Source organism: Populus alba, chromosome 18, assembly GCF_005239225.2.
Source record: "Populus alba chromosome 18, ASM523922v2, whole genome shotgun sequence".
Classification (NCBI taxonomy): Eukaryota; Viridiplantae; Streptophyta; class Magnoliopsida; order Malpighiales; family Salicaceae; genus Populus; species Populus alba.
The window spans coordinates 1,437,504-1,464,520 of NC_133301.1; the positions used below are offsets into that span (position 1 = coordinate 1,437,504).

The following is a 27,017-nucleotide window of genomic DNA, read 5'->3' on the forward strand; positions in this document are numbered from 1 at the left end:
TGATGTGTTAATATTAATGGTGATTATTTTCAGTTTGGTTTTTATAAAAAAAAAAATAGTTAAAATTTTTTTAAAACGAAATAGGTTTAAACCAATAAGTTTTGGTTATTTTAAAATAAAAATTAATTTTTTTATTTGACTTGATTTTTTTTAATTTCACTTAATTTTTCTAATTTAACTCTATTATTTTCAGGTTTGGGTCAGTTTTCTTGCTGGTGACGTTGTTGTCATCTTGTTAAACATTAACCCTTTGATTGTAATACCAACGGCTGTGATTTATTTTGATACAGAATAAAGCACAAGACATTTGACTGTCTTTCCTTTGCTGCTGCCTTTTCTTCTTCCAGTACGTGTTTAGTACTGTGATGGAAGATATTTTTCAAAAAAATATTTTTAATTTTTCTTTATTTTTTATATAAATATATTAAAATCATCAGAAAAAAAAAACACTAAAAAAAAACTATCTGACTTCATTAGGAAGTTGTCTTTGGTGGTCCCATACAATTTTTTTGCCGTTGATGTTGATGTTGATGTTGATGTTGATGTTGATGTTGATGTTGATGTTGATGGAGAGAGGGTATTTGGTGTTTAAGGCCTAACTAACAAGATAAACCCTTGTACTTTTAAAAGCAAGGTCTAACAAAATACGGGGAAGATATTATAGTTAATAATACTAGACATGTTGTCCGCTATTCATAGCGGGGGGGTTGAATAATAATTTTTTTGTGTAAAAAAATAATTGGTTAAATTTTTTTCAAATTTCAAGTTATGGATAAAGTAATAATTTAAATAATATAAAAAACACAATAATAATAAATAAATAAATTAAAAAAAAAAGATAGAAAGAACCACACATAAATCTATCTAAATTATCAAACAATCCAATGCTAACCTAAAAAAAAAAAAATCAAACTTCAAAAACAAAACATCAGCTTAAAAAAAAAAACAAACTTCAAAAACAAAACATCAAAAAAAAAAAAAACAATCTTGGACAAACCTCCTAAACCTAATCTAATTTAAAAAACATAAAACTTGTTAGATCATGAACTCGAGTTGAATAAAAAAACTTAAATGTCATTCAATTTAATTTTGAATAATGAAACATAAGTAAAAACAAAGAAATCCTAGACAAACATCTTAAATATAGTTAAATCTTAAAAAACTTACAACCTATGAAAACCTGGATCCATGTCCTATCAAGAAGTTTCAATTTTAAAACATAAATTTGAAAAACTTGTCAAAACCAAAAAAATTAAAAAGAAAAGCCTTGAACAAATCTAGTAGCCAACCCTGGCCAGCAAATCAAACACATGACCTAGAACATGAGACTGAGACAATGCTATAAACAGGAAAGCTTAAAAAATACAAATAAAAAGGATTAAAAAAAATGCTTAAAAAAAAGAAAGTCGACTTGGGCTAATTTTTTAGATTTATAACCTGGGTCATGAGACCGGTGTGACTCCAATAAGGCTAATCCAAAAAAAAACAAAGAAGTCAGATTCTTATCCAAACAAACATCGAGGGAAGAAATTAAAAATAATAATAAAAAAATAGTAATTAAAAGAATTAGGACTAAATTCAGCATAAAATCAAATGAAATTAAATATTTAGGGATGAAAATGTAAAAAACCAATCCATTTAGAAAATAATTCAAAAATAGCAATTAAAAGAAAAGGCACCACATTAGACACAAAAGTTAAATGAAAATAAATGTCTAGGGGTTGAATTGTAAAAAAACAAATCAATCAATAGAACGACAAAATAAATAACAATTCAAAGAATGGGCATCAAATTTGAAAACAAATTTCAAAATCAAATGACTAGGGATGAAATCAAAAATAAAATCCAATTAGAAATAATCAATGTAAATAAAAAAAATTGCAAATAAGATAAGAAGTACTGATTTCAAAGAAAAAATAAATTGAAGGGTTGATATGATTTTTTGCACGGCTAGCACGCAATCTCAGGAAAAAAGAAAAAGAAAAGAAAGAAAAGTCATTTCTGACCAAACCTTGTCGAGTCATCATACAAGCCCTATTTAGGAAGGAAGAGAACCCAATCCTGAGATGAATCAAATGATGCTTTGAAAGCACCATTACAATTACCTGAGTCAAATGCATGCATTGCTCGAAATCATTGGAGCAGTTGACGTGTTGGCACGCCTCAATAGCTTTTTTGTTTTTCATTTTGTTTTTATTTGTACAAAACCAAAAATACATTTAAGACCAATCAACAATAACAAACAAACTATGAGGAAATTATTATCAAATCCCTGAATTCAAGTTTTAAAAAATGGAATGACATTGGTAATGTAGTTATTCCATTGTTCTATCAAACATGAAAATACAAAAATGTCTTTTTGCAGAAAGCATTGAATTGTTTTATTCTAGGGTTATATCAGTTATTTTATAGTGCATTTTAAAATTCAATTACCAAAATAACTATACTCAATTCTCAAAAAAACATTTATGTCATTAAAAAAGGACCACCACACCCCTGAAGCAAAGGAAAAAGAGAAAATAACCAAGACATAATATAGTAATTATACTATTATAATGAATAATAAATTGTGTCTTTGAACACAATAATATAACCATAAGTTTTAGCTTTCTTGTTGATTATCCTGGAAAAAAAAAAGAATTATTAAGTTATAGAGCAATTATTTACTAATCAACCATTTTTTTTAATATTGATTAGTTAGATAAACTAGATTATTAAAAACATCATTGAGTTAATTTTTTTCTCATTGAATAATATTAATATTATATTTTATTTATTTAAACTAAAAACTTAATTCAGATCGAATCTTTTTTTATTTATTAAGATCATGAGTGCCATTCGCGATAGTGAAAAAGAGCAAAATACAAAGTCTTTTTTTAGGTTCAACAACATCAAATTATTTTTTTGATGTTTATCCCTTATAATTACTTTTTACTATTTTTTTTCTATATACTTGACTGGAAATTTAATCAAAATCCCCATGTCATATAAATTAATCAAAATTAATAGACATAGATGATAAATCAAAATTTAACGAGCTCAAAAACCTATAAAAGACCCTATTCAATATATTTAAGCACAACAATTCCATGGTTAAGCTTTAGCGAAGAAGCCCGACTTTATAGTCTCGCTCTAGTGGGTGAGCTCAACTCCATGGACTTGCTCTAGCGGAGGAGTCTAACTCTATGATCTAATCCAGCTCCATGGGTTGTGACCTAGGCAGTGTGCCTAAACCTATTTCTCATATCTAATAGGTCTAGAAAATTTTCATGAGCTTAACACTTATTTGGGATTTTTTTTATGACCTCAGGGGTACCTCTGTATTTTATACTGGTCTAATATGTATTATTTTGAATATAATACAAGTCAAAATATCATAAAGGTAAAATTATAATTTAACACATTCTCTTCACAAAAGGACAAGACTCATGAGATATAAATACATTATAAATTTTTTAAATTTCATGTTCATATTCTCTTCATTTTTAACACTTCCAACATATATAATTTCAGAGTCTATCTCTTTAAATATTATTGCATTATCTCTTTCTACAAAGTTACATGATTAAGAATCTAAAAGTCTCCATATTCATCAAATGAGATGTTTTGAAAGTACCAACTACCAGCCATATTGGCTTACTAGACATTTCTAGCTACCAACTATCAATTACCTGAACTTTTCATATCAAGCCACCAAATATCTTAGCCAAGGAGAATTAATTAAATTGCTTGAATTAAGAGATTAACCGATTATCAGACACATCAATTTTATTTCTAAATATCTTGAATTTTAAGACTCATCAATTGTAAATTAATCCTAATATATCTTACAATTTTTTCTTCAATTAAAGTATTTGCTCGCATAAAAACCTACCTATCACAACGAAATTTCAACATTCAAATCCCCCAAGTATATATTTGGTGCTGTGGTGAAATATATTCATGAGCATATACATTCATAGCAACAATCAAATCCAGGTCGAAAAGTCAATTTTTTTATTCACACACTGTCCAACTTATCACAGAAACATAAACAAAATCAGATTAATACTAATGTTTGGATCACCATGTTGTCGTGGAAAGCATGATGACACTGTATATATTTGTCAATAAATACATGCAATTTCTTCTTCCCCTTTCTCGAAACAAAATCAATGGAGTCTCAGCACCATGGCACCAAGCTGGGTGTGAACAAGACGGTTTCCCGTCCACTGCTTTCCAGCTCAGAAAGAGCATGAAGCCATGAAAGTCTTCAAGAGTTGCTCTCCTAATAACCTATGTCCTTTACAGCTTTCAAACACAAAATATTGTCCACTATATAACCCAAGTCATAATCTAGTCTAACACGATACACGTTTACCTTCTCGAAGCCAACTCGTTTTCGTTTTCTGACTCACTTACATGAATTTAGGCATAACATTAGCTTTCACATTTTCCATTTTCCTCTTGATATTATATTATTTATAGGGAAAATTCAAGAATACACATACATGAGTCCTTGAATCATAATATTAGTTTAGATAGGTAGGATGTTAGCTTCTTTTTTTCTGCATCTGAACTTTCTTCAAACTTGATCAAAAGCAAATCATTTACACAAATTCATGGAAATCATTGATAAACTAATTAAAAGGAGAAGAAAACGTAAGCATATAATGCAAACCCCCGGGGGGTTGATCTCGCGGCATTTAGCTATGAGCTTTGCTTTGTGGGTTTGTTTTTTTCATGATCTCAAGTTTAAATCTTACAAGTATTAAATTTTTTGGTTCCACGGGTTGCAGAGCTTAACCAAACTAATTATAAGCTGTAAAAACTTAGTTTAGTACACGCAAGCTAGAATATGATATATTGTATTTTTTTTAAAAAATTATATAATACATTTATCTCGATATTATATTATTAAAAAGGAAAATTCAAGAATACACATACATGAGTCATTGAATCATAATCTTAAATGATTCATGTGTATTCTTTACATTAAGGATTGTGTGATCTAAGATGAAGGTGAGCAAGCTAAATAGATTGCCAGCCCCGGTTAAAGATTGGGATGGTAAATTAATAAACAGTTCATCAAGAGACTCTCCTAGGAGCTTTTTATTTGTAAAATCCTACTTCTCCATCCATAAAAACTTCAATTTTTCTATAAGTCAAGATTCACAAACAAATTAAACTCCTAAAAAGGAGAAAAAAACAAGCAAAACCCACGAACACCCATTTAAATCCTCCTCTGGTAGTTTTCTACTCGTAAAAAACCTATTTTTATCATCGAAATCTTAATGATTGGTTGAAGAAATCTTAAAGGGACATGGAATTTGCCTCAAAGGTCTCTTTCACAGCCGTATAATGGTCAAGAAGGGCATGATAAATGGTTGCTCGTGGTCTCACACTTCATATTCAATACAAGGAAATTATGGCATTGCATGATGGGGACATTTGTATGTGCATAGATAGACTTTATAATCTCCTTTTATAATCATTAAATCACTCGAAATTCATGATTTACTAACTGACAATATTAATTCTGACGACTCGAGATAACTTTACAGCACACAATTTTGTGGCTCGGGTCTCTATTATTTTGACTAGTGTTTACAGGTATGATGGTTTTTTTTTTTTTTTTTTTAATATAAGCATAAATCACATTTTTAAAAGCTAAAAAACTATATTTTTTACAAAAAAAAAAAATATAAGTTACACACATATGAGATTCATGTGTGTTTGTGGAGGGACATAATTGTTGTTGTTGGACTTATCAGTTCTGAACTTTAGTTGCTAAATTCAATCTTTCATAATAACTTCATGTACGAAATTCGTAACTCTGAAATCTAATCTAGATTGTATTTGTAGTGGAATAAAATTTGATTCATTCGATAAATTAATATTAAAGATTTGTTTTTTAAAATAAAGATATAATTAATAAAATTAATTGATTCGAATTCACTCGATAGCTTACTAATTAACCTCATAATCTAAGTAATCCAAACCCTCTTTCAGAGTCAATTCCTATATAAAATCTACCAACTACAATCTAAACCCAAAATATGGGGTTTTGTCAAGGAATTGCTCCATTTTTTCTATACTTTTGATTAGTCTCGCAGATGTTAGGATTAACGAAGTTTACAATCATTGTCTATTCCCAATGAGTTTTTTTTTTTTTGGTTAATCTCCCAATTATTTGATGATTGGTGTTAATTACATGGGAAGAAGTAAGGTATGTTTAGTATGGTAGTGTATAGTATTTTTTTAAAATATTTTTTATTTGAAAAATATATTAAAATAAGTTTTTTTCTAGATTTTTTTTTATATTAGTATATTAAAAAACACTAAAAAAATATCAATTAATTTTTTTTGATGAAAAATATATTTTTAAAATACATCTAAATACATAAAACAAAAAGACATGCACTACTAGTGAGAGTCAACATTGTTAATATATTAGTTAATTTTAATTAAATTTTGCATTGATTAAATGAACCTAATCAAATTTTACATCAAAAAAGATATATGTGATGTAAATTACATTAAATTTTATAAATTTTATAAAAAGATATATTTTACATCAAAATAATAATAAAATTATTATTTTAATAAATTTCTGAATAAAAAATATTTAAAAAATAACTATCAATATAGAAAAGTCCTGTGTGTTGATTCATGGAAATTCATATAAAGAAGGCAAACAACACCCTCATAATTATTAAAAAAAGTAAACGAAAAGAAAAGAAAACTAGGTGACCATACAAAAAAATTAATCGTTGAATAATATTCCTCGTGCCATGATCCCGTACATGGTGGCAAAAAATTCAAATAATCTCTATAGTTCATTGTTATATTGAGTCATCAACAAGTGATTATAGATTAAAACCATAAATAAATCAATCACATAGATTCATGCTATTTAAAACTAAATCGCGTTCATTAAGCAATTCATTCACGGGAAATTTTAAAGTTTATTTTTGGTGAAATTTATATTTAATTTTTTTATTTTGAACCATCCTTTATCTCTCTTCAAATTAATTTATTAGTGACTACTTATACCTCTAATCACCATAAAATCGGAGAACTACATGATTTTCTCTTAAATTAAGTAAAAAAACTAATTACTAGAAAGAACACCAAACCTCACGACAATACCTTGAAAAAATTATATTAATGATGAAAATACCATGGATAGAGGAGGTTTCATTTTATTATGGACCTAATTGAGAAGTGGGTACTTTTATCCTCGCTAATTATCTCACTTTTTTTTGTGAAATCTCGCATTATTTATCTTCAATTCATAAAAAATATACCTTCAAATTCTCATCAATTATTAGTTAATGAAAAGTTAAAAAAATATTATTTTGATTTTTTATAATATCTCATAATTAATATATCCAGGATATGAATTGGTCAGGCCAAATCATCTAAATTTATATGTCTTAACATATTAACTTTTTATTTGATTTAATCTCAAACTTGATCTAAGATTAGGTTTAAGATTGACGACTTCACAACAATGTATACAAGAAATTGTTTAAAGAATAAACTAATACAATGAATTTCTTTTTAAAACAAAAAAACAAAATACAAAAAGGATGTTTGAGATTGTGTAAAGTGTTGTAGTTTAAAATACTTTTAGCTGAGAAATACATCAAAAAAAAATGTTAAAAATATTTTTTTACATCAGTAAAATATCAAAATAATAAAAAAATATAAAAAAATTAAAATTTTAAAACATATGATTTCAACAACCGCGTTTCCAAACACAAAGTTGCGTGAAATATGAATAGCATTATAGCACATGTTCATTAATTAATGGGGGTGATCATCACTTAATTGGTGAAATCTAGCTCCACATTTCACAACTTATTTCATAGGCTCTCGATGTTGAATCATTGCTTCATAACTTTCCTAGATAAGGTATATCTTTTATGATAACGAGTTGTCTCCCCAAATCAATTTCAAACATGCGTGAGGCTCTCTCCTCGGCCTCCATTTTCACAAGGTCAAGCAGCTCTCAAGAACTGCCCTACAAGAGAGAAACAGCCATGATTATGATCCAACATCAAGGGCTTAGGGTTGCTTTTATCTCTTTGAAATTGTTCATGGGAAAAGACAGCCCTCTTTGTATTATAAGCCTTTGAAATTTTGCAAAAGATGCAGGAGAAAATTCTAAACGCCATCATGTAAGAATTGATGACAGTGGCTAGTTGGGGTAAGAAGATATGCTTGTCTTCTTTATGCAAGACAGGGTTTTACTGCTACAGGCTTTGCTAGAAACAAGTGCTTCAAGCAACTTTCATGGCGGATTTAGGCAATTGTTAGTTTCTGGCGTGGATTTTAACCTTGGAAAAGCTAAAAAGGTGATTTACCTGCTTTTGTTACTGTATTGATTGATCACACCAAGAATTTAAGTTTTCTTCCTTCGCGTTTTGCTTCCTTTTGCTTTGCCAAATAGAGGGGAAAATCTCATGAGCGATGGAAGAAACTACGTGCAAAAAGGCGTGATAAAATGGTGATTTAAAAAAAAAAAAAATAGGTGTGGAGGTATCGTCGTATCAACTAGTTTTTTATACTGCCTTTTTAAATTATTATTTTTTCTGAAAAAATCAGTTTAATTAATTTTTTTGGTATTTTTCAATGATTTTAATGTGTTAATATCAAAAACATAAAACAAATCTTAAAAAAAATATATCATTTAGATGTATTTAAATATTTTAAAAAACACTTACTAAACACATAATTTGTGTGGTCTTTGATACAATCCCACTTCTATTTTTCTAATAATTTAAATATAGATTTTTTAAAAAAAAATCCTAGATTTTAATTGTCGGAATGCATGTGTTTCTTAAAACATAATTAAGTTGATAAATTGATATATATCTTGTGTTTATTCTTATTAAAAAAAACATTATCATCAAATAGTTTTTATATAAATACACTAGTATTTCATATATGAATAATTTGCTTAAAATTTTATCGGATACCAACTTAATCTTAATAAATAAAAATTGATACAAGGATTCGAGATATATTTATTTTAAAAATTTAATATTAAAACTTGTTTTTTTAAAATACTTATCTATCTATTATTTTTAGAAACCTTTGAAGAAATATGATGAAGACAAGGAGAATAATATAAAAAATAAAATGATCTTATCCAAACATTTAATTCAATTTAATTTATAAATTAAATTTAGATATATAATCAAATACAATTACAAATATAGAATACTGATTTCAAACAACTTGTAACTTGTAAATAGTGAAAATTTCTCGTGATGAAGGCAAGGAGAATATATATAAAAAAATAAAAGACATTAAATTTGATCTTATCCAAACATTTAAATTCAATTTATTTATAAATTAAATTTAGATATATAATCAAATACAATTACAATATAGAATATTGATTTCAAACAACTTGTAACTTTTAAATAGTGAAATTTCTCATGATAAAGACAAGGAGAATAATATAAAAAAATAAAATGAATTAGATTTTGATCTTATCCAAATATTTAAATTTAATTTTTTTATAAATTAAATTTAGATATATAATCAAATTACAATTATAATATAAAAATATTGATTTCAAACCACTTGTAACCTGTAAATAGTGAAATTTCTGATTGTTTTCTCTAGGAGATGCACAAAAATATATGGGCTACAGAGTCGTCATCGGCTCTTGGAAACCAGGTGGGCTAAAAAGATTCATGGGCTTTGCTCCAGATGCAATGTGGGGATGCAGAATTTCTCGTTATGGGATTTTGGCAATTGCCTCTTGGCCTAAACTTTATTTTCCATGCAATTGATGCGTCTAGATTGACCCATGCTCTGTAACACGTGGCCTACATCCTTGGTGGGCCACATTGTGGCTAGAGCCGAGAGGGCAACATCCGAATAAGATAAATTACTTACAGAACCAGGCCGGTTCTTGTTGAAATCTTCCGGCCACTATGCGGCGGACTAATTCCTTACTGGATTTTATTATTATTATTATTATTAATTATTATTATTATTTTACTTGTATTTGCTTAGGGGTGGACACTATTTAATACAATAAATAAGGGTCTAGCCCATTGGTCAACAGCAAAGCTTGTCTTTGCGAAGGTCCTGGGTTCGATCCTCAAGAGTACCAGTCTGTCACCCCCGCGGTGCCTTACCTGCCTACTGGGCTTGCAGGATGTTCAGTGGGCCCGGGGAATAGTCGTGGTGCGCGTAAGTTGGCCCGGACACCCCGGGTTACCAAAAAAAATAATAATAATAATAATAATAATAAGAATTAAAACAAGAAAAAAAAAATTTAACAAAAAAAAAGCTACAAAAAAAAAGTGATTGAAAATATGTAAAAAGCTGCAATATTTTCATTAATTATCAAAAGTCTCTTTAATATTTAAAAAAATTAAGGTATTAATGCTAAAACCCTAACTAGAATAAATGATTAGGTTTATGACTCACTAAATAAAATACCCAACAATAATTAAATAAAACCCAGCAAATAAAGCTAAATTAATAAAACAAAACTAAAATTTATATAAATTAAACCTAAAACATAAGTTAAAGCTCAATCTCTCAATTGTTTTGGGCTATCTTTCATCATTTATGATCATTCATGTGCATAAATAATTTTTCGGGTTTGATATCCCCATCACTATCACACTACAATATCCCAACTGTTACCCCTTAAAAAAAACATAATTTAAAAATTGGAATCCATTGAAAATCTTATTTTGATTTTATTTTTCTAATATATTATATATGGATGAACTCGTAATTTGATCAGAACTTGAATACTAATAGCTGATTTTACTTTATAATATAAATAAAATAATGCTTTCAAATGGAAGTAACACCAGCACGCCTCGCATCACTAATTTTCACACATGAAAAATACTAGGAAGATCTCTTGGATCATAGTGGATCTTCCACTAAGTGTTAAAAAAAACACAAACGTGGACGGTTAATGGAGAACCCAAAACCAAAATCTGTTGACCCATTGGACGGTGAGTTCCCCACTCGGCCACTCACAAAATCCAACCAGTGCCTGGCTTATGCACCACATGTTCTCTAGCACGACAAAGTTGTCAACTTTTCATGGTGGTCTTGATTGTTTTTACGTTTTAAACATGTTTTTAAATATTTTTATTTTTTTATTTTAAATTAATATATTTTTGGTATTTTTAGAATATTTTAATGTATTTCTAAATAAAAAAATTAAAAAATAATTATAATCACACTATCAAACACTCTTGTAAAACTATACAAACAATTCTGGATAAATATCATATGATGATCATCTCGTACATTTGAACATGGATGTTTGTAGAAAAAAAAATCAACACAAAGATGTTATCACATTCTTTTTTTTTATGTGAGCCTGAATACTAGTTTCATATAAAAAAAAGTTGAGATTTAAAATATTTCATTGAATTGGCATAGATTTTGATTAGATTGTAGAGTTTTCTTCTTTTTAAGTATTATGGGAGCAGCTTGGTAAAGGATTTCTATTTGATAAATATCAGTTTAATGAACCAAAACTAGGTATTTGTTTAGCACTGTATTAATTTCTGTTTTTCAAAATATTTTGATTGGATGTGATGTTTTTATAAAGTTTTTTATTATTTTAATGTGTTAATGTTTAAAAAATATTTTAATTAAAAAATAATTTTAAAAAATATTATACATTATATTACCAAACAAATATATCTCTAAAAAAAATTATAAAATAACTTAATCGTGATAGATATGAAATGATTTATACCGAAAGGTAACTGCAATTTTGTTAGGAAAATATGGTCTCCATGATTTTTTTGATAAATACATACCATATAGACATATTAACCAGTTTAAAGTATAGTTTTTAGATTCGATCCAGTGGTCAATTCAGTCCAAAGCCTGGGTTTCGGGTTTTGACTGGGTCATTTGGATCAATTTTTTTTTTTTTTAAAAAAATCAAAATAACATCGTTTTAGTAAAAAAAAAAATGAAACTTAGTGGGTTGCAACCATGTTGTGCCGAGTTAATTAGCTATGTCATATTAGGTTTTTCCTTTTCCTGTTTTTTTTTTCAACTCGATCCAGTTCCAGCCTCAGGTTGGTGGATCTGCCCACCGGGGTGGACCTGGTTTTAAAACTATGGTTTAAAAGCTATTTTGAAATCACAATTTAATTATTCATTAAAGTATAAAATGGAAAATTTAAAATAAACAATGAACTTATTTATCACGGAGATAAGTAAGGTTGTCATTCAAATTAAAATATATTGATATCAACCCAACAATCATAACTGATAAATGACAAGCCTCGCTTGAAAATTTGCTGAATGAATCTGCCACCATTCGATACTATATTTATTTAAATAAAATCATATGAAATAATAAATACATTGCATTAAAATTAATATAATTTACATTAATATTTCCATACCTCTTTTCCATTTTTAAGATACTTAATCAATATCACTATATAAATAGAAGGGTTAATGATTCAATTTATTCCTTATACAATGACATATTTTTCTAATATATTTTTATATTTTTCTTCAAAGCAGTTTACTATATCTACAATTAGGATAGATTTTACCTAGAAATATGTAAAATTTGGTTTTTAAAGTGTTTTTTTTGTTTCGAAAATACATTAAAAATATAACATTAATCAAGTAATTAGAAAGTTTGGTAAATTTATTTGGATAAATTAACATGAATATCCCGCTGGGATGATGAAATAGAAATTTAGCATATATTTTGGGATAAATTTCTTAAATCAGATATATAAAGATAATTAGAGAAATACCTTGATATATCAGGACAAATTGAGCTACCAACTTAAATATTCCTGCTAGGGCAAGAAGCCAATAACATATTACATGCATGGATTTTAACATAGATTCAAACCAAAATCCAACCAAACTAATCCCACGAAAAGAAGTGGTCATCTCCGTCCCACTTTCACAACTTGTCTCCGTTCTTTCCAAAGAACATCCTTTTCTTCCAAGAAAAATGTTACCGGAATCTACCCCCTCTCTCTCTACAGTATCTAAATCTCCTCACTGTCTCTCACGGCCACAATATCAAACACTTAACGATCACCTCTCTCTCTAACATTTTATCTTAAAGCAATTATCTTTCTTGCTATAACCCATTTGTTTTTACATGTTAAAGACCACATGGAATGCTTAATTATCCTCTAATAACTTGGAAGTCTGCAACCTTTTCTGTCTCACAATGCATAACCCCTCGGCAGTAACCACCACCCAAGAATCAGGCTCTGTCTTTGAATTTGTAGCTCAAATGGGTGGCTTTGCTTTTAATAGAGCAGTTCAAAGCATAAACTCAAATGGGTTATCTTTTTCTAGGTCAGATTTTCTGTTTTTTGATAGCCCGGTTGGTCTAAAAACGAGAAAGGTTAATGCTTCATTGAGTTTGAGTAGTAGAAGTGGTTTTAGAAGTGTTTGGAGTGAATTTAATAGGACTATTAGGCTCCATTCCGAGAGAATCCCAATTGGATTTGCTTCAGTTCAGATTGGTTCAGGAGATAATTATGGTAATAATAATATAGGTAGCAATGATGGTAATAATACTAATGGGTTAAGAGATGATGGATGTGGTGTTTTGGTGGATGATGGTGTGCGTTTGAATGGTGTAGAAGGTGGGAGTCCTAAAAGGGTTCTCATTTTGATGAGTGATACTGGTGGTGGTCATAGAGCTTCTGCTGAGGCTATTAGGGCTGCCTTCAATGAAGAATTTGGTGATGATTATCAGGTCAGTTTTTCTAATACGATACTATATAAATTTGCTTTCATTGCTTAGGGAATATCCCGGTGCATTTGCTAATAGGGAACCTGAGAAAATGACAATTTATGTTCTTTCAAGTGTTGGGCAGCTATTATGTTAATTGAATTTCTAGATGTTGGTTTATGATAATGAAAGTAATGAAAAAAGAAAGGACTGTGTATCCAGTTCTTTTTCTTTCTTTATTTTATTTTTGTGGTTTGTGAGCAATTTAGCGTAGAGTCTAGAGAGGGGTGGTGGTTAGTTGATGATTGGATGCGTTTATGTTGATCACTTTCTGTGTGTTAAGAGTGCATGTCGCAGGTGTTTATTACTGATTTGTGGTCAGAACATACGCCTTGGCCTTTTAATCAATTGCCCAGAAGCTATAATTTCCTGGTGAAACATGAGGCATTGTGGAAAATGACATATTATGGAACTGCACCACGTGTGATTCATCAATCTAATTTTGCTGCAACTTCAACATTTATAGCTCGGTGGGACTTTCTATCTTCTATATATATCTGTTAGTTATATTTCCAAGAGCAACATCAGCTTTTGTTTTATCATATATTCTTGGTGGAAAAAAAGGCACTATCAGTTATAATTCCCATTGGGCAACTCTAATGACCAAATTTTGTTTGTATTTCTTGTCCTGATTCTTCATCATTTTCTCAGATGTTGAACTTATATTGTTTGTTCAGGATAGTTTCTATGGTAGCATGCAATTCTGTTCTTATTTGATCATTAATTTCTGTTTGTGGTAGAGAGGTTGCAAAAGGATTGATGAAATACCAGCCTGACATCATTATCAGTGTCCATCCACTGATGCAACATGTTCCTCTTCATATATTGAGGGCAAAGGGACTTTTACAGAAGATAGTTTTTACCACTGTTGTCACCGATCTAAGCACTTGTCATCCTACATGGTTGATTCTGTATATGTTGTTTTTGTTGTTTTAACGGTACCTCATTATTAGAATTTTGATATCTTACATCTGTATGGTTAGGTTCCATAAGCTTGTGACGAGATGTTATTGCCCATCAACAGATGTATCAAAGAGGGCAATGAAAGCTGGGCTCAAACCCTCACAGATTAAGGTTTATGGCCTTCCTGTACGGCCTTCTTTTGTGAAGCCTGTTAGACCAAAGGTTGGTCATCATTCTAGTTGATTACTTACCTATTTCTCTTGGGCTCTTGGCAGCCTGATGTATTAACATTGCACCAGTATTTAACAGTTCTATTCTCAGGAACATGGCTTTTACATTGAAGTTATGTTTTTGTCTATGCAAACTTGAAGTTGAAGTAATAAATGATATCGAGCAGGTTCCTTAGAAAGACAAATTGACTTGATAAAACTTGACCCTAGGCATGAAAAATGAAGTCATTTATTTAACTCATTTAGCTTATTTCACTTGGATTTATTAGGGTGAATTAAGAAGGGAACTAGGAATGGATGAGGATCTTCCAGCTGTGTTACTGATGGGAGGAGGGGAAGGGATGGGTCCCATTGAGGCAACTGCAAGAGCACTTGCGGATTCATTATATGATGAGAATCTTGGAAAGCCAAAAGGTCAAGTCCTCGTGATATGTGGTCGCAACAAAAAGCTCACTAACAGATTACTCTCGATTGATTGGAAGGTTCCGGTCAAGGTATCAACTTATTATTTTTTTCTCTCCCAATCAGAGTCTCATGATTTTTCCAGTTGAACTCTAGACTCTCTGTGTCACGGGGTTAGGCAGTGCTTGCTACCCAATAGTCTTTTTCTACTTCTGCACGACAATGATTCGCATCCTCTTTAAATAATCCACTGCTGTCTTCTCATTGATATAGTCCATCAACATACTGCAGCAGTCATTTGGATGACTATAGTGTAGGGATTTTACATCTCTTTCATATGCACAAGGCATTAAGCATCCTTGTGCATTCGTAGCCAGCCACAAAGGCATGCATAGTACTGAAAATGATGCTCCATCATATAGGTGGAGGGTTTTGTCACTAAAATGGAGGAGTGCATGGGTGCTTGTGACTGTATTATCACAAAGGTTAGCTTCCCATGACTCTGCTGTTATTTTTTCTTCAGTCTCGTTATTATCTGCCATCTTGTAATAACTATGTTTCTGCAGGCTGGACCAGGGACTATTGCAGAAGCAATGATTCGAGGTCTTCCCATAATTTTGAATGATTACATTGCTGGACAAGTAAGTCGGCTAAATTTATTGTAGACTTCAGCATATTATATGCTGTAATCAGGCTTGAGCTTCGATTGGTTTTGGCAATGCTGCTCTAGCATACGGAAATCCCTCATTGGCAAACCTGCAATTCTGACAATTGTAGGAAGTTCTATCCTTCCTGAATTCAGGAAATTGTGCATTGAGGAAATTAAGTATATTGAAGTCTGTTATGGAAAGGGCCCGAAGCTAGGAATATGATGCTTGGTACTGAATTCAGCCAAAGTAAAGTCATAAGCATTATCCCTCAGGGCGTTCATTGCATTTATTGACCTCCATGTCCATCTTGCTAAGATCTCTAAGAAATGACTCAAGTCAACCTCTTGTTTGTATCATACCTATTAGAGTGATCGGTATCAGACAAGGTTGAATTACCATTTAAGATGCCCCTTTCTCCTGTATCTGCAAGGATTCTGCATAATATGTTTCTATTACGTGGATGGAATGTTAGATAATGGGTATCCTGAATACTTTCTTCTTGAAGCAGCACTTTGCAGGTCCCCGACTGGGCATGCTTTTAACTCTCACCTGATCTTTGATAATACAGGAAGTAGGCAACGTGCCTCATGTGGTGGAGAATGGATGCGGGAAGTTCTCAAAATCACCGAAAGAGATTGCAAAGATTGTTGCAGAATGGTTTGGTCCGAAGGCAGATGAACTCAGGGCCATGTCACAAAATGCACTGAAGCTGGCCAGACCTGATTCTGTATTCAAGATTGTCCATGATCTCCATGAGCTGGTTAGACACAGAAATTTTGTCCCCCAGTATTCCTGTGCAACTTGACATTTTTCAACACCTATCAATTTTGACGAGCTCAGAGTGGTGTATAGTGGGTTAACCCAAGGCCTGTTGAGCCTCCAATTGGAACCAAAAAACGAAAAATAGATTTGCATTTTCTATCTCATATCATTCGATGACATTGTATTTTCTCTCCTTCCTTTTTTTTTTCCTTTTTTTTTTTTCATGAATGTTTGAGAATGATAATGTTGTTATTTTTTAAAAAGATTTTTTTGTTTGAAAATACATCAAAATAATTCTTTTTTAATAGAATTATTTTTTATATAAAGATATTAAAATAATCTAAAACCATAAAAAAAAAAAAAAAAAAAAATAGTCCCGTTCTTCCTTTCTTTCTGGCTAGATGCAGTGTATTAATCATCACGAAATAGTCCCTCAATACAGTCAAATCCTACAAGGAGGATTTACCATTTAATTGAATCAACCAAGGATCCGTTTAGAAACAAGATTACAATTGTGTTTCCTAGTGAGAATCATCATTTTAATGCTTTTCACTAGAAAACGGGTACTAAGAAGATGACATGAGGATTAAAAGGAAGAAAGGCAACAAAAAAACAATTATAAGAGGGTCAATTTGGCAAGGAAAAAGTATGCATAGGAGTAAAAATGACAAAAAACAAGTAGGGGGACCAATTGTGATTTTTGACCTACCTGTGTACTTGGGCCAAGTATGATATGACGGGGCTGAGAGAAATCTAAGAGCCCATTAAAGATCTATAAAAACCCTCAACACCACGGTGTTCCTCACCATCTCTCAAAAACCCTAGATGACTGCAAAGCAGCTTTTATGTATTTTCCATCTTGTGTCTTTTCTGTTTCTTCTTTCTCTAGGGCAGTGATGATGAGTGCTACATAATTCTGACACCTCTTGTATGAGAGGAGCTTTTCAGAGCTCTTCTTTGAGCACATACAGCAACTCTCTGAGCCTTCTTTTTAATATTTTTATTTTCTCTTGAGATTCTTGACGTTTTAGCAAGAAACTACGAAAGATATCTGCTCTCTGTAGTGATCCCAGATTTCTTTTATCATGAAAGAAGATTTTAAAGTAAAAAAAGGATTGCTTTATGCCTGACATGATTTGCTTTTGATATATTTCACTAGCAAAGCATGGAAAAATTGTTTTAACATGGATCATAACAGCTGTGATGTGTCCTTGACATGAGCTGAACCACTGGTTCAATGCATTTTTTTCCAGATCCTTTAGGCAAGCCATCTTTAAACAGTTACTGCCCTCCTGCATTTCTCCATTAACCATTTCTGTAAACCTCTGTTTTAGTAACAAGAAAGCCAAAACCTGATGCCAGATCCTACTCATTGTGAACAAATGAATAGTTGGAACTTACCTTGAAGATAAGAAACTGTGGCCATTGAATTTCCAACAGAAAATCCTGGACCTGAACAGATGGTGGCCGGTTTTGGCCGGTTTTAACCCCTTCTCCTCTGCTCTTTTCCAGGCTTCTGTCTCTGCCCTAGCCTTTTCCAAGGCTCATCCACTACATTTGGTTTTTTTACACCAGTAAATTTAACAGAGTAACCATCTAAGCTCCCTTTGATGCGGTTAGAATAAAAAAGTTAATTTTTTTTACTAAAAAAAAGGTGCAGGCACGGCATTATGCAAAACTAAAAAATTGATGTTTTTGTTTAATAAAATAAATAAAAAATAACAGAAGTTAATAGATTAATATTAATTACAGGCCAAAACACAAAATAAAAATATCTGATAGGGGAGCTTTTCAATTTTTGATCTTTTTATTTAATTACATGACAATGAAAATGTATTGTGGTCAGAAAAGCAATAATTTAAATTTCAAGGGAAAGATTTAATTTTCTGGAATAAATTCTCTCTATTTTTGTTAATATATTTTGTTAGCTATGATGTTTATTGAATAGTTACATTGACAAAAATAAATTTACTTACATTTTACCTCTACAATCAAATATATTTATATTTATTGTATTCCGTAACAAGAATTACATGCTACCATGATTTTACAATCTCAAGCAACGTGTACAGTGGTGCTGCAGAAAATGTCTCAAAATATTTACTTCGATGTTTCGATGATTTGACATCGTTTTATAAAAAATATCGAAAAGCTATAAAAAAACATAAAATTATATATTTTTCTAAAGGTTTTAACACTTTTGACAGTCTCTCCAAATTTGAGTGTCGATATATCTCATCAAATGAAACTTACAAATGAAGAACTTTCAAGGATGCGAGGTATCTGAAACTGTGTCCCAAAGGAGAACTGATCCCTGTAAGTTACGAATACAGAATCCACAAAGTATGGCCATGGCATCTGAAACTCTTGTGGTAAATCCCAAGGGACGTGACGACATGCGAATGGAGTCCCTTTGATTTTCTTTCCCAGGGGACCTCATGAGCTGCCGGTCTAATTCTCAAGAACTGGATGCGTTTGTGCTAAAAAATCACCAGTTGTCACAAGTTTCTGACTCTAAGAAACTGAAAACATCAAAATTGTTCCTGTTATCCGTATGATCCCTCTGCCATCGTCATACAGAGAAAAGTCCTGTTCTAATTCTGAAATCTTGACAGCATCCTCAGTACCCCAGTCTGTTTCAAACTCGAAAAAGCAATATTGAGGCGATGATAAGAACACATACTTACAAATTAGCGTTCCTGGACACAGGTTTTTGCAGGTTTTATTATAGCAAACGTTTCGGATAAATTCTCTGTAAAGATGGAGTTGTTTTAGCAGAGGCTTGTAAACAAAGAGGAATTATACATACACTTCGGGAAGAAACAGCTCTCTCCCATCTGTTGTACCATGAACAAAAGGAAGCAGCCGCTTCTTGCCCTGCATCTGCCATGCGAGTCTGTCAAATGTATTTACTGGTACAGTCATCCTTCATCCATGGAAGTAGAGTTTCTCATTTGAGATTCGAATAAGTTGCTAAGACCTATGCTCTAATGACGCCATTATCTCACAGAGGTTAAGCTCTAGTCAGCTTCTAAGCTTCATCTGCCATCTCTGTTTCAAAGGCATTTTTATGATAAAATCTACTGCAATGCCATGAACCTGGACGCAGAACAATTATCTTTGACGGATTTGATAATATCATTAGTTTCTACCACCAGATAAGTAATCAACCTTGCCCTTTTACAGACTTCGGCATGCTTCCTTTTCTTTTCTTCCCATGTCCTGGTTGAACTAGCTAAGAGATTGCTATGCTAGCTTTCTGTTTTTTTTTTTTTTCAAAATTTATTATTATTTTTTTATCTTTAAATTGATATTTTTAGTGCTTTTGTGTTGTTTAAAGTGTTAATGTAAAAATGAATTTTAAATAATAAAAAAATTATTATTTTAATGTATTTCTAATTAAAATTTTTTTAAAAAATAACCGTTGTTAGTTTTTTGTCACAATATAAATAAACTCTTATTAAGTTAAATAGTTTTTGTTTTTTACATTAAACTTCACGCCTAACTGCATTTCAAACCTATTTTGTAAAAACTGAAATAACATACTCTTATTCATGATACTATTTTTGTTTATTTTATATGTAAAAAATCATCTCAAAACCAACAATTTTAACTAAGCATGTCTTTTTTAAAATCTATTTTTTAAAAAACTTATAATTTATTAACAACACTACAAAGGCTATCACAACATGAACAAACCACCAAGATTATGCTTGGTTGAGCTACTTCGAGCTTCCTATCTGAACTTTAAAAGCCTAAACTAGAGGGTGTTTAGTTTGGAGGTGTGAGTAATAATTTTTAGTGAGATCCATATAAAAAAACATGTATTTTTTGCTTTTATGAGGTGTTGTTTGTGCTTTAAAAGGGTTGTATCTTAAAAAAAAACCAATTACACCTTTAAGCCAAGCACACACTATTCATGTTCATTGTTCTTAAAGTGTGTTTGGTATTGTGGTAACTGTTGTGATTGTGGTTTGAAAAAAATTATTTTATAAAAAAGTACTTTTAGTTGAGGTTGATTTAAAAAAAATATATATTTTGTTAAAACTATGGTTGAAATTGAGGTTGAACAAAAAGTAGTTTAATGTGTTTGGTTAAATAATATTTTTCAAACTGAGATTGTAAAATAATTTTAAAAAATATATATTAATATTGATGGTTTTTAATTTAAATATTGTAAACTTAACAACTGTTATTACATCATGAAATAAATAATATTTTATACAACATATTTTTTATTGTTTCATTAAATTATCTATAATTCCATCATGTATAAAATACATTTGACAAGGACTACGGTTTCCTTGGTTTCTTATGCATGCAACAACATCAGGTTAAATATCATCAAAAATAAAATTGGGATTGCGATCTCCGTCTAATTTATCATTAGTGTCATTGAATAATGTTAAACACAAATTTTTTAAATAAAACATAATTACAAATAAAAAATTAAATTTTTTATTTTATTTAACTAGATGGATAGGTTGGTAGTTATGTTTTTAAATAATTTTTTTTATTTTATAAAATTTATTTTTGATATTAATATATAAAAATTTAATTTAATTTTTATTTTAAAAAATAGCAAAAATAATGATAATTTAACCATAATCATAATTTATAAGAAGAAAACTAGTGATGGCTTGGCATTGGCATATAGAGAAAAGAATCTCTATATATAATAAATTACTTTATTTGGGCATAAATATCTGGCACCCCAAAAATTAATTTATTATGATGGGTAGAGTTTGTAAAGAATGAGAGCTCAATTATTTACTGAAACAAGCGGGGAGCATGTAAAAGCAGCTCTTGTCTGCTTCTACTAATCTTATGTTTACAACGCAATAAATAATGGAATCCATGAACAATAATTACTGTTTTTTTCTTTACCAAATGTTTAGCTCTTGTGTTTTGCTTTAATCACAACCTTCACCTCGTAAACAAACAGTCTCGCATCAATTAATCAAGTTACTAATCAAATTATTTTAATAGATATGTGAGGATTGAAGAGTCTTTTGTTAAATTAATCTAAGCATCAATTAATCATGTTTTAATCTTAATTTATTTTAATCAAATTATCTTACTTCCTAGCATTACCAAGAGGCTATGGCCATTGAACCAAAGTGTCATTTATGTCCTTTGTCCTCCCCTGTATGGGGGAATGAATGACTGCACCAGACACTGAAGATATCTTTACAAATTCATTTCAGGCAAATATTAGGTTTCAACCATTGATAAAAAGGTCATAAAAGAGGATATACATTATTTTTCATCATATAGATTCATCAATGTTTTACTTCTACTCCTATAGTTTTAAGATTCTCACTATCATCTTTTTTTTTGTTATGACCTATTTTTTTTTTAAAAAATTGCTTTTAAAATTCTCTATATTTTATGTTTTTGCGAGATAAAATAGTATTTATAGATTTAAGCAAGCTTTTTTTTAGTCATCAAATAGTAAAAAATTAAAAATAAAATAACTTTAAAGGATTGGCCTTGTGGTCATGAAGATTTGCTCTTTCTCGTGATTTATTTTTTTAATTTTAATATCATCTTATCCGGTAGGATTTATTCTCTTGATGTAGGGTTTAAAATCATTTATGATTGATATTTAATTTTAATCGACACAACCTTATCTAAAATATTATTTATATAGTATTTGTAAATGTAATGACAATTATTTTTCAAACAAAATATTTTTATTTAGAAATGCATTAAAATATTTTTTTTTATTTTTAAAAATTTTATTTTTGATACTAGGATATCAAAACCATTCAAAATCATAAAAAAATTGATTTAAAACAAATAAAAATTTAAAATATTTTTTTAAATACAAAAACAAACACAATCTTACTTTCAACCATGCAAAAAGATAGTAAAGGAAAATTGATAACTTTTTAAAAATTACAGGGGTATGATTGAAAAATCATAAATTATTGAAATATAAGTGGGGTATTAATGAAACTACAAGGGGGGAATTATAGTTTATCAGAAAAAACACAAACACATACAAGTCTATGACATTAATAAAAAAACCGAACCGTTTTTTGTTATTTTAGGAGACTTCCGTTTACGAACCCGCCACTCTTCTTCTCTTATTTGTAAGCTCCAAAATATCAGAAGATCACACAAAAAAACAGTCAAATCTGACTGAATTTGCAAAGCAATCGAATGGACAAAGGGAAAGCAGTGATGGGATCGGGGAGAAGATGGGCCGTTGATTTCACTGACAATTCAACCACTCCTTCTTCTCGTGATATCCCTGATCCTCCTGGCTTCAATCGCGCCTCTCAAGAACAGGTAAAGTTCCCATAATCCCCTCTTCTCTCTGTTGATTTGATTTGATTTATTTATTTATTTTTGTTTGTTGTTGATTGTGATGTGTTTTGCAGGATGATTCGGCCGTCACCAAGCAAAAAAAGGATGCTGAAGCTAATTGGAAATCTCAGGTTTCTTTTTGTTTTTCTTTTTATTTTTTGGTTAAAATCTTGTTGTTTTTTTTTTTTTTTTTAATCTGGGGTTTTGTTGTTGATTGAAAAACGAATTGTGGGTTTTTGTTGTTGATTTATTGGCCTGTAGGAATTAATTTATATGCGTAGAAATAAGATAAATTTCGCGATTTATGAGTACTACATTTAGTAGCTTCAGAGATGCATGGGACTGTAAAGAAAGTTGATATTCTATTTATAGAGGGTCTTAACAAGTTCAAGTTTTTATCTTTAATGGGTTGTGTGTAAAAGGGTAGAATATAAAAGGGAGTTACTGTGAGGATTATTTTGTTTAGTTTTTTTGAAAAATTAGCTTAGTAGCCAAAAATATTGGGCAAAATAGCATAGCTTGATGAATGAAGATTTCATTTACCTTAGCAGGTTGCTCAAGCCTGCGACAAAGCAATTACTATACAAATTGAAGAATCAAATAACTATTGCAAACTCCAGTCAATGACAAATAGCAATATACTTTGAATTGTTCAGTGCCTTCTGCAATGGCAACGTCTTATATAGCGTCAACTGGACAAAATTCTTAACCATCTCTTTGAGAGATTCGACAGAGAAGTTGTTTGACACACTGAAAAAAACCCTGCACCAATCACATTTCTGTAAGTTGGAAAGCTGCAAAGCATGTTGGAGTTTACATTTGTGTAATATATGGATTAAAACAATGTGATTTTGTTTTCTTAGAAGAGATAGTGGTTAATTTGTTAGTTTATGATCATGAAAAGATTGAGTGAAGGCACTGTAAGTTAGTATGGTGTGGAAGTTTGAATTCGTGGAAAATGGGATTGTCAAATTCATTAGTTTGTTTTGAATCTGGATATTGTTTATTTGTTGCTGGTTGTTAAAGATAAAAGGCGAAAAGCAGCAATGATGGAGAGAGGTAAATTGGTTGAATAAGGGAACAGCAATAAATATTGTTGTGAATGAGGGAAAGAGAGAGGGATTTTGTGAGCTGAGTGGTCACAACTATGGGGTCTTGAATGACACTGTTTTGAATCTTGAAACAAGTAGTAAACCGTAGATTTCAGGTTTGGCTGCTCATAGAAAATTGACATGGCCAAAGGATGCATGTGCCTTTTTTCCTACTAGCTGTTAAGTACAGCTCTGTGCTGTTCATTGATCATAAATTACTTTGATTTACATGTTTCTGAATTATTTTTTTTTTTTAAGTTTTTAAATGCATGTATTGTTTAAACATCATCTTTGATATGTAAACAGAAAGCTTGGGAAGTGGCACAAGCCCCCTTCAAGAACTTGCTAATGATGGGTTTCATGATGTGGATGGCTGGAAATACAGTGCATCTATTTAGCATTGGGATTACTTTTTCTGCTCTTTGGCAGCCCATAGGTGCTCTTCAAGGAGTTGGGAAAGGTAAGCTGGCCGGAGTCCTATTTTTGACTGCTCTTTTTCATGTTTCTCTATTCTGCTCCTTGTTTCTATTTGTCTGGAATTATAATCTAGGAAAGGGGTGGGGACAACCCACATTGTCTGCTATCAAGTTTTTCATCCTTCATGGTACTTCTGCCAAACCTTTATGGGTATAAGGCAATACAAAATTAAGCAGGCATTCTGTATGTTCTAAAAATGTTTGAATTCTACAGTGGGTTTTAGGAAGAAATCAAGCTGCTTCTATTACTCTCCTTTTCTCTTTATCTGGGAACTTCTCTAACAATACAAGATGTTATTCAAAATTCAAACCAGTACCCTGTCCTTCCTCCAATATGATATTATTTGCTACTATCCAGCTCCTATAAAGAATATATTGTAGAGGGATTGTATCAATGTTCATCAACTGCTTAATCTGTACTTGACAATCAGATCATTTTGTGGGCCATCTAACTAGACCCTTCTTTTTCACTCGATAATTTCCCTGAACTTAACCTTAAAAGTATTGTTTTAAACTATCTTTATTCTGTTTATTTTCTATTATATGGCCTTTTTCTTTTTGGCTCTTTCCATATTGACCTTGTTTTATTCACTAACTTTCCTTGTCAAAATTTGTACCTGCATCTGCCATGCTTTTAGAGTGGTTTGGTATTAGATAGGTTCCCATAATAGCTGGCATTTGCATCTTTATGTTGTGAAGATCGTTAATCTGATCATCAATCCCTTCTGTTTTGCTTGCAGTTTTTGAGCCATACAAAGACAGTAAAGTGGATCTTCTTGCACCTAAGTTAATCTTTATTGCCCTAAATTTGGGTGGTTTAGCATTGGGTATTTGGAAGGTAAGATGCATTTTCTGCTTCTTTCTTGCATGGGTTACAGAAGAAAAAGAAAAACAGAAAATTCAAAGCAAGTATATCCAACAATTTGTTTTCATTTTCAATTTTTATATTTATTTTTGCAGCTTAACACACTGGGACTTCTTCCTACACACGTATCAGACTGGGTTTCATCCCTACCCCCTGCTAAGGTTCATTTCTTCTTCCCAATTTCAAGTTGCAATTAAGCATTAAAAAGAAAGGAGTAGAAAAGACAGACCTAACATGTCATCCTCCTTTTGTGTGTTGCAATTCGTTTGCATGTTCTTGTATTGTGTGGTAAATGACTTCTGGTTGGAGTAGAAGGTTTTTCTACATTTAAGACTGAGGGCTTTTTAAAAGGTTTTGCCACTTGGATTATATGGCTCCAGTGTGTTGATTTATAGTAAAAGATTTGTTATTTTTGCAAGGACATGGATACTGCAAAATGTGTTACCTATTATTGCTATCCATCTCCATTCACTGGATTGTGCCACTATTCTTTCTTTAAATGCTTGAGGCATCGACTTGAATCGGTAGTTATTTTTACATTCTACAAGAAAAGAAATACAGAATTGAGCCAATTATGAAGCCTGTTAGAGTAAATTAAGAAAACCAAGGAGAAAGGAGATTGCTCGGCTTCCACTCAAGCTCTGTAGATGGGTCCTAAGAGTTCCGACCAAGCTAATGCTTTGTATTTTTGTTTTTATATGCAATCTCTACCAGAGACTGCCACAACTGGCCGCTGGATATAACCTCCAGTCATTATCCCAAGGACCAATGATCTGTGATTCTGTCTGTCCATAATTTGACTATTGCTATGCTTTGCCCTTTCGTTCGGCAAACTGGGGGTTTGTAGTTCATTCAAAGATTCTCACATGTCGAAGAGATTCTACAATTGCCTTTAAATGATTGCACGTTGCCTCATCAAAGACTCAGCAATTAGTTAAAAACTGTTTTATGTCGTCAAATTTGGAAGCACAAATGTTTTTGAAGTCTCTCCTCCAGGACTAGTAACCTTACTAATACTCGTGTACTTTCTTGTTTAATTTTCAGGAGGTCGAATATTCAGGTGGTGGTTTTCCTCTGCGCTGATTCGCTTCTTTTATATCATCATTCACCATCTGGTGGGGAAAAAGAAGTTGCCATGGCAGGACCAGATTCGGATCTATTCTTGGATGGTGGTTTGTTATTCATGGGTGTGGTCACCATGACAATGTACCATTTAGGCTGTTTTAAATTTCTTAAACCAATCAAACATAACAGGCTTGGGTTTGTAGCTATGGCATAAAGTAGATCATTATTGGATTTGAGGTAATAAACTAACATTCCTTCTTGTACCTGTGATAAATTTTGCCCTTCTTGGAAAATTAATGACATTCCCAAATTTCCTGCCATGATGTGTTCGAAAGCATTCTGTCTTCCAGAGAGAGAAGAAATATTTTGCACAGGAAATGAAGAAGCAGATTTTGACTCTGAGTATCAGGATGACATGTTGTACCACAAACAATCACTACGGCAGTATAGGAAATGAATCTAATTATTACCCAGTTTGAAATCG

General features: G+C 31.0%; 2 protein-coding genes and 1 non-coding gene across 5 annotated transcripts; all 3 read left to right on the forward strand.

The window, feature by feature from the left end:
- The first annotated feature begins 12,812 nt into the window (after positions 1-12,812).
- LOC118051142 (probable monogalactosyldiacylglycerol synthase, chloroplastic) lies at positions 12,813-16,914 on the forward strand. 3 transcript variants are annotated; one of them, XM_035061704.2, is made up of 8 exons: positions 12,813-13,738; positions 14,072-14,244; positions 14,515-14,676; positions 14,758-14,899; positions 15,177-15,401; positions 15,732-15,794; positions 15,876-15,950; positions 16,528-16,914. In XM_035061704.2, the coding sequence occupies exons 1-8, from the start codon at positions 13,202-13,204 to the stop codon at positions 16,762-16,764; spliced, it is 1,614 nt and encodes a 537-aa protein (XP_034917595.1). In that variant the 5' UTR covers positions 12,813-13,201; the 3' UTR covers positions 16,765-16,914. The 3 variants fall into 3 exon arrangements, with proteins under 3 accessions (XP_034917595.1, XP_034917596.1, XP_034917597.1); XM_035061706.2 differs by having other exon boundaries at positions 13,598-13,738; positions 14,058-14,244; XM_035061705.2 differs by lacking the exon at positions 14,515-14,676.
- Positions 16,915-17,610: 696 nt separating this feature from the next.
- Positions 17,611-17,706, forward strand: LOC118051302 (small nucleolar RNA snoR1). The gene has a single exon (XR_004688014.1). It is a non-coding gene; the product is annotated as a small nucleolar RNA snoR1 (small nucleolar RNA).
- A 5,056-nt stretch (positions 17,707-22,762) lies between these two features.
- On the forward strand, positions 22,763-26,853 carry LOC118051140 (uncharacterized). Its single transcript, XM_035061702.2, has 6 exons — positions 22,763-23,018; positions 23,111-23,167; positions 24,434-24,587; positions 25,344-25,441; positions 25,564-25,629; positions 26,513-26,853. Exons 1-6 carry the CDS (start codon positions 22,890-22,892, stop codon positions 26,549-26,551), a joined length of 543 nt encoding a protein of 180 aa, XP_034917593.1. The 5' UTR covers positions 22,763-22,889; the 3' UTR covers positions 26,552-26,853.
- Positions 26,854-27,017: the final 164 nt, after the last annotated feature.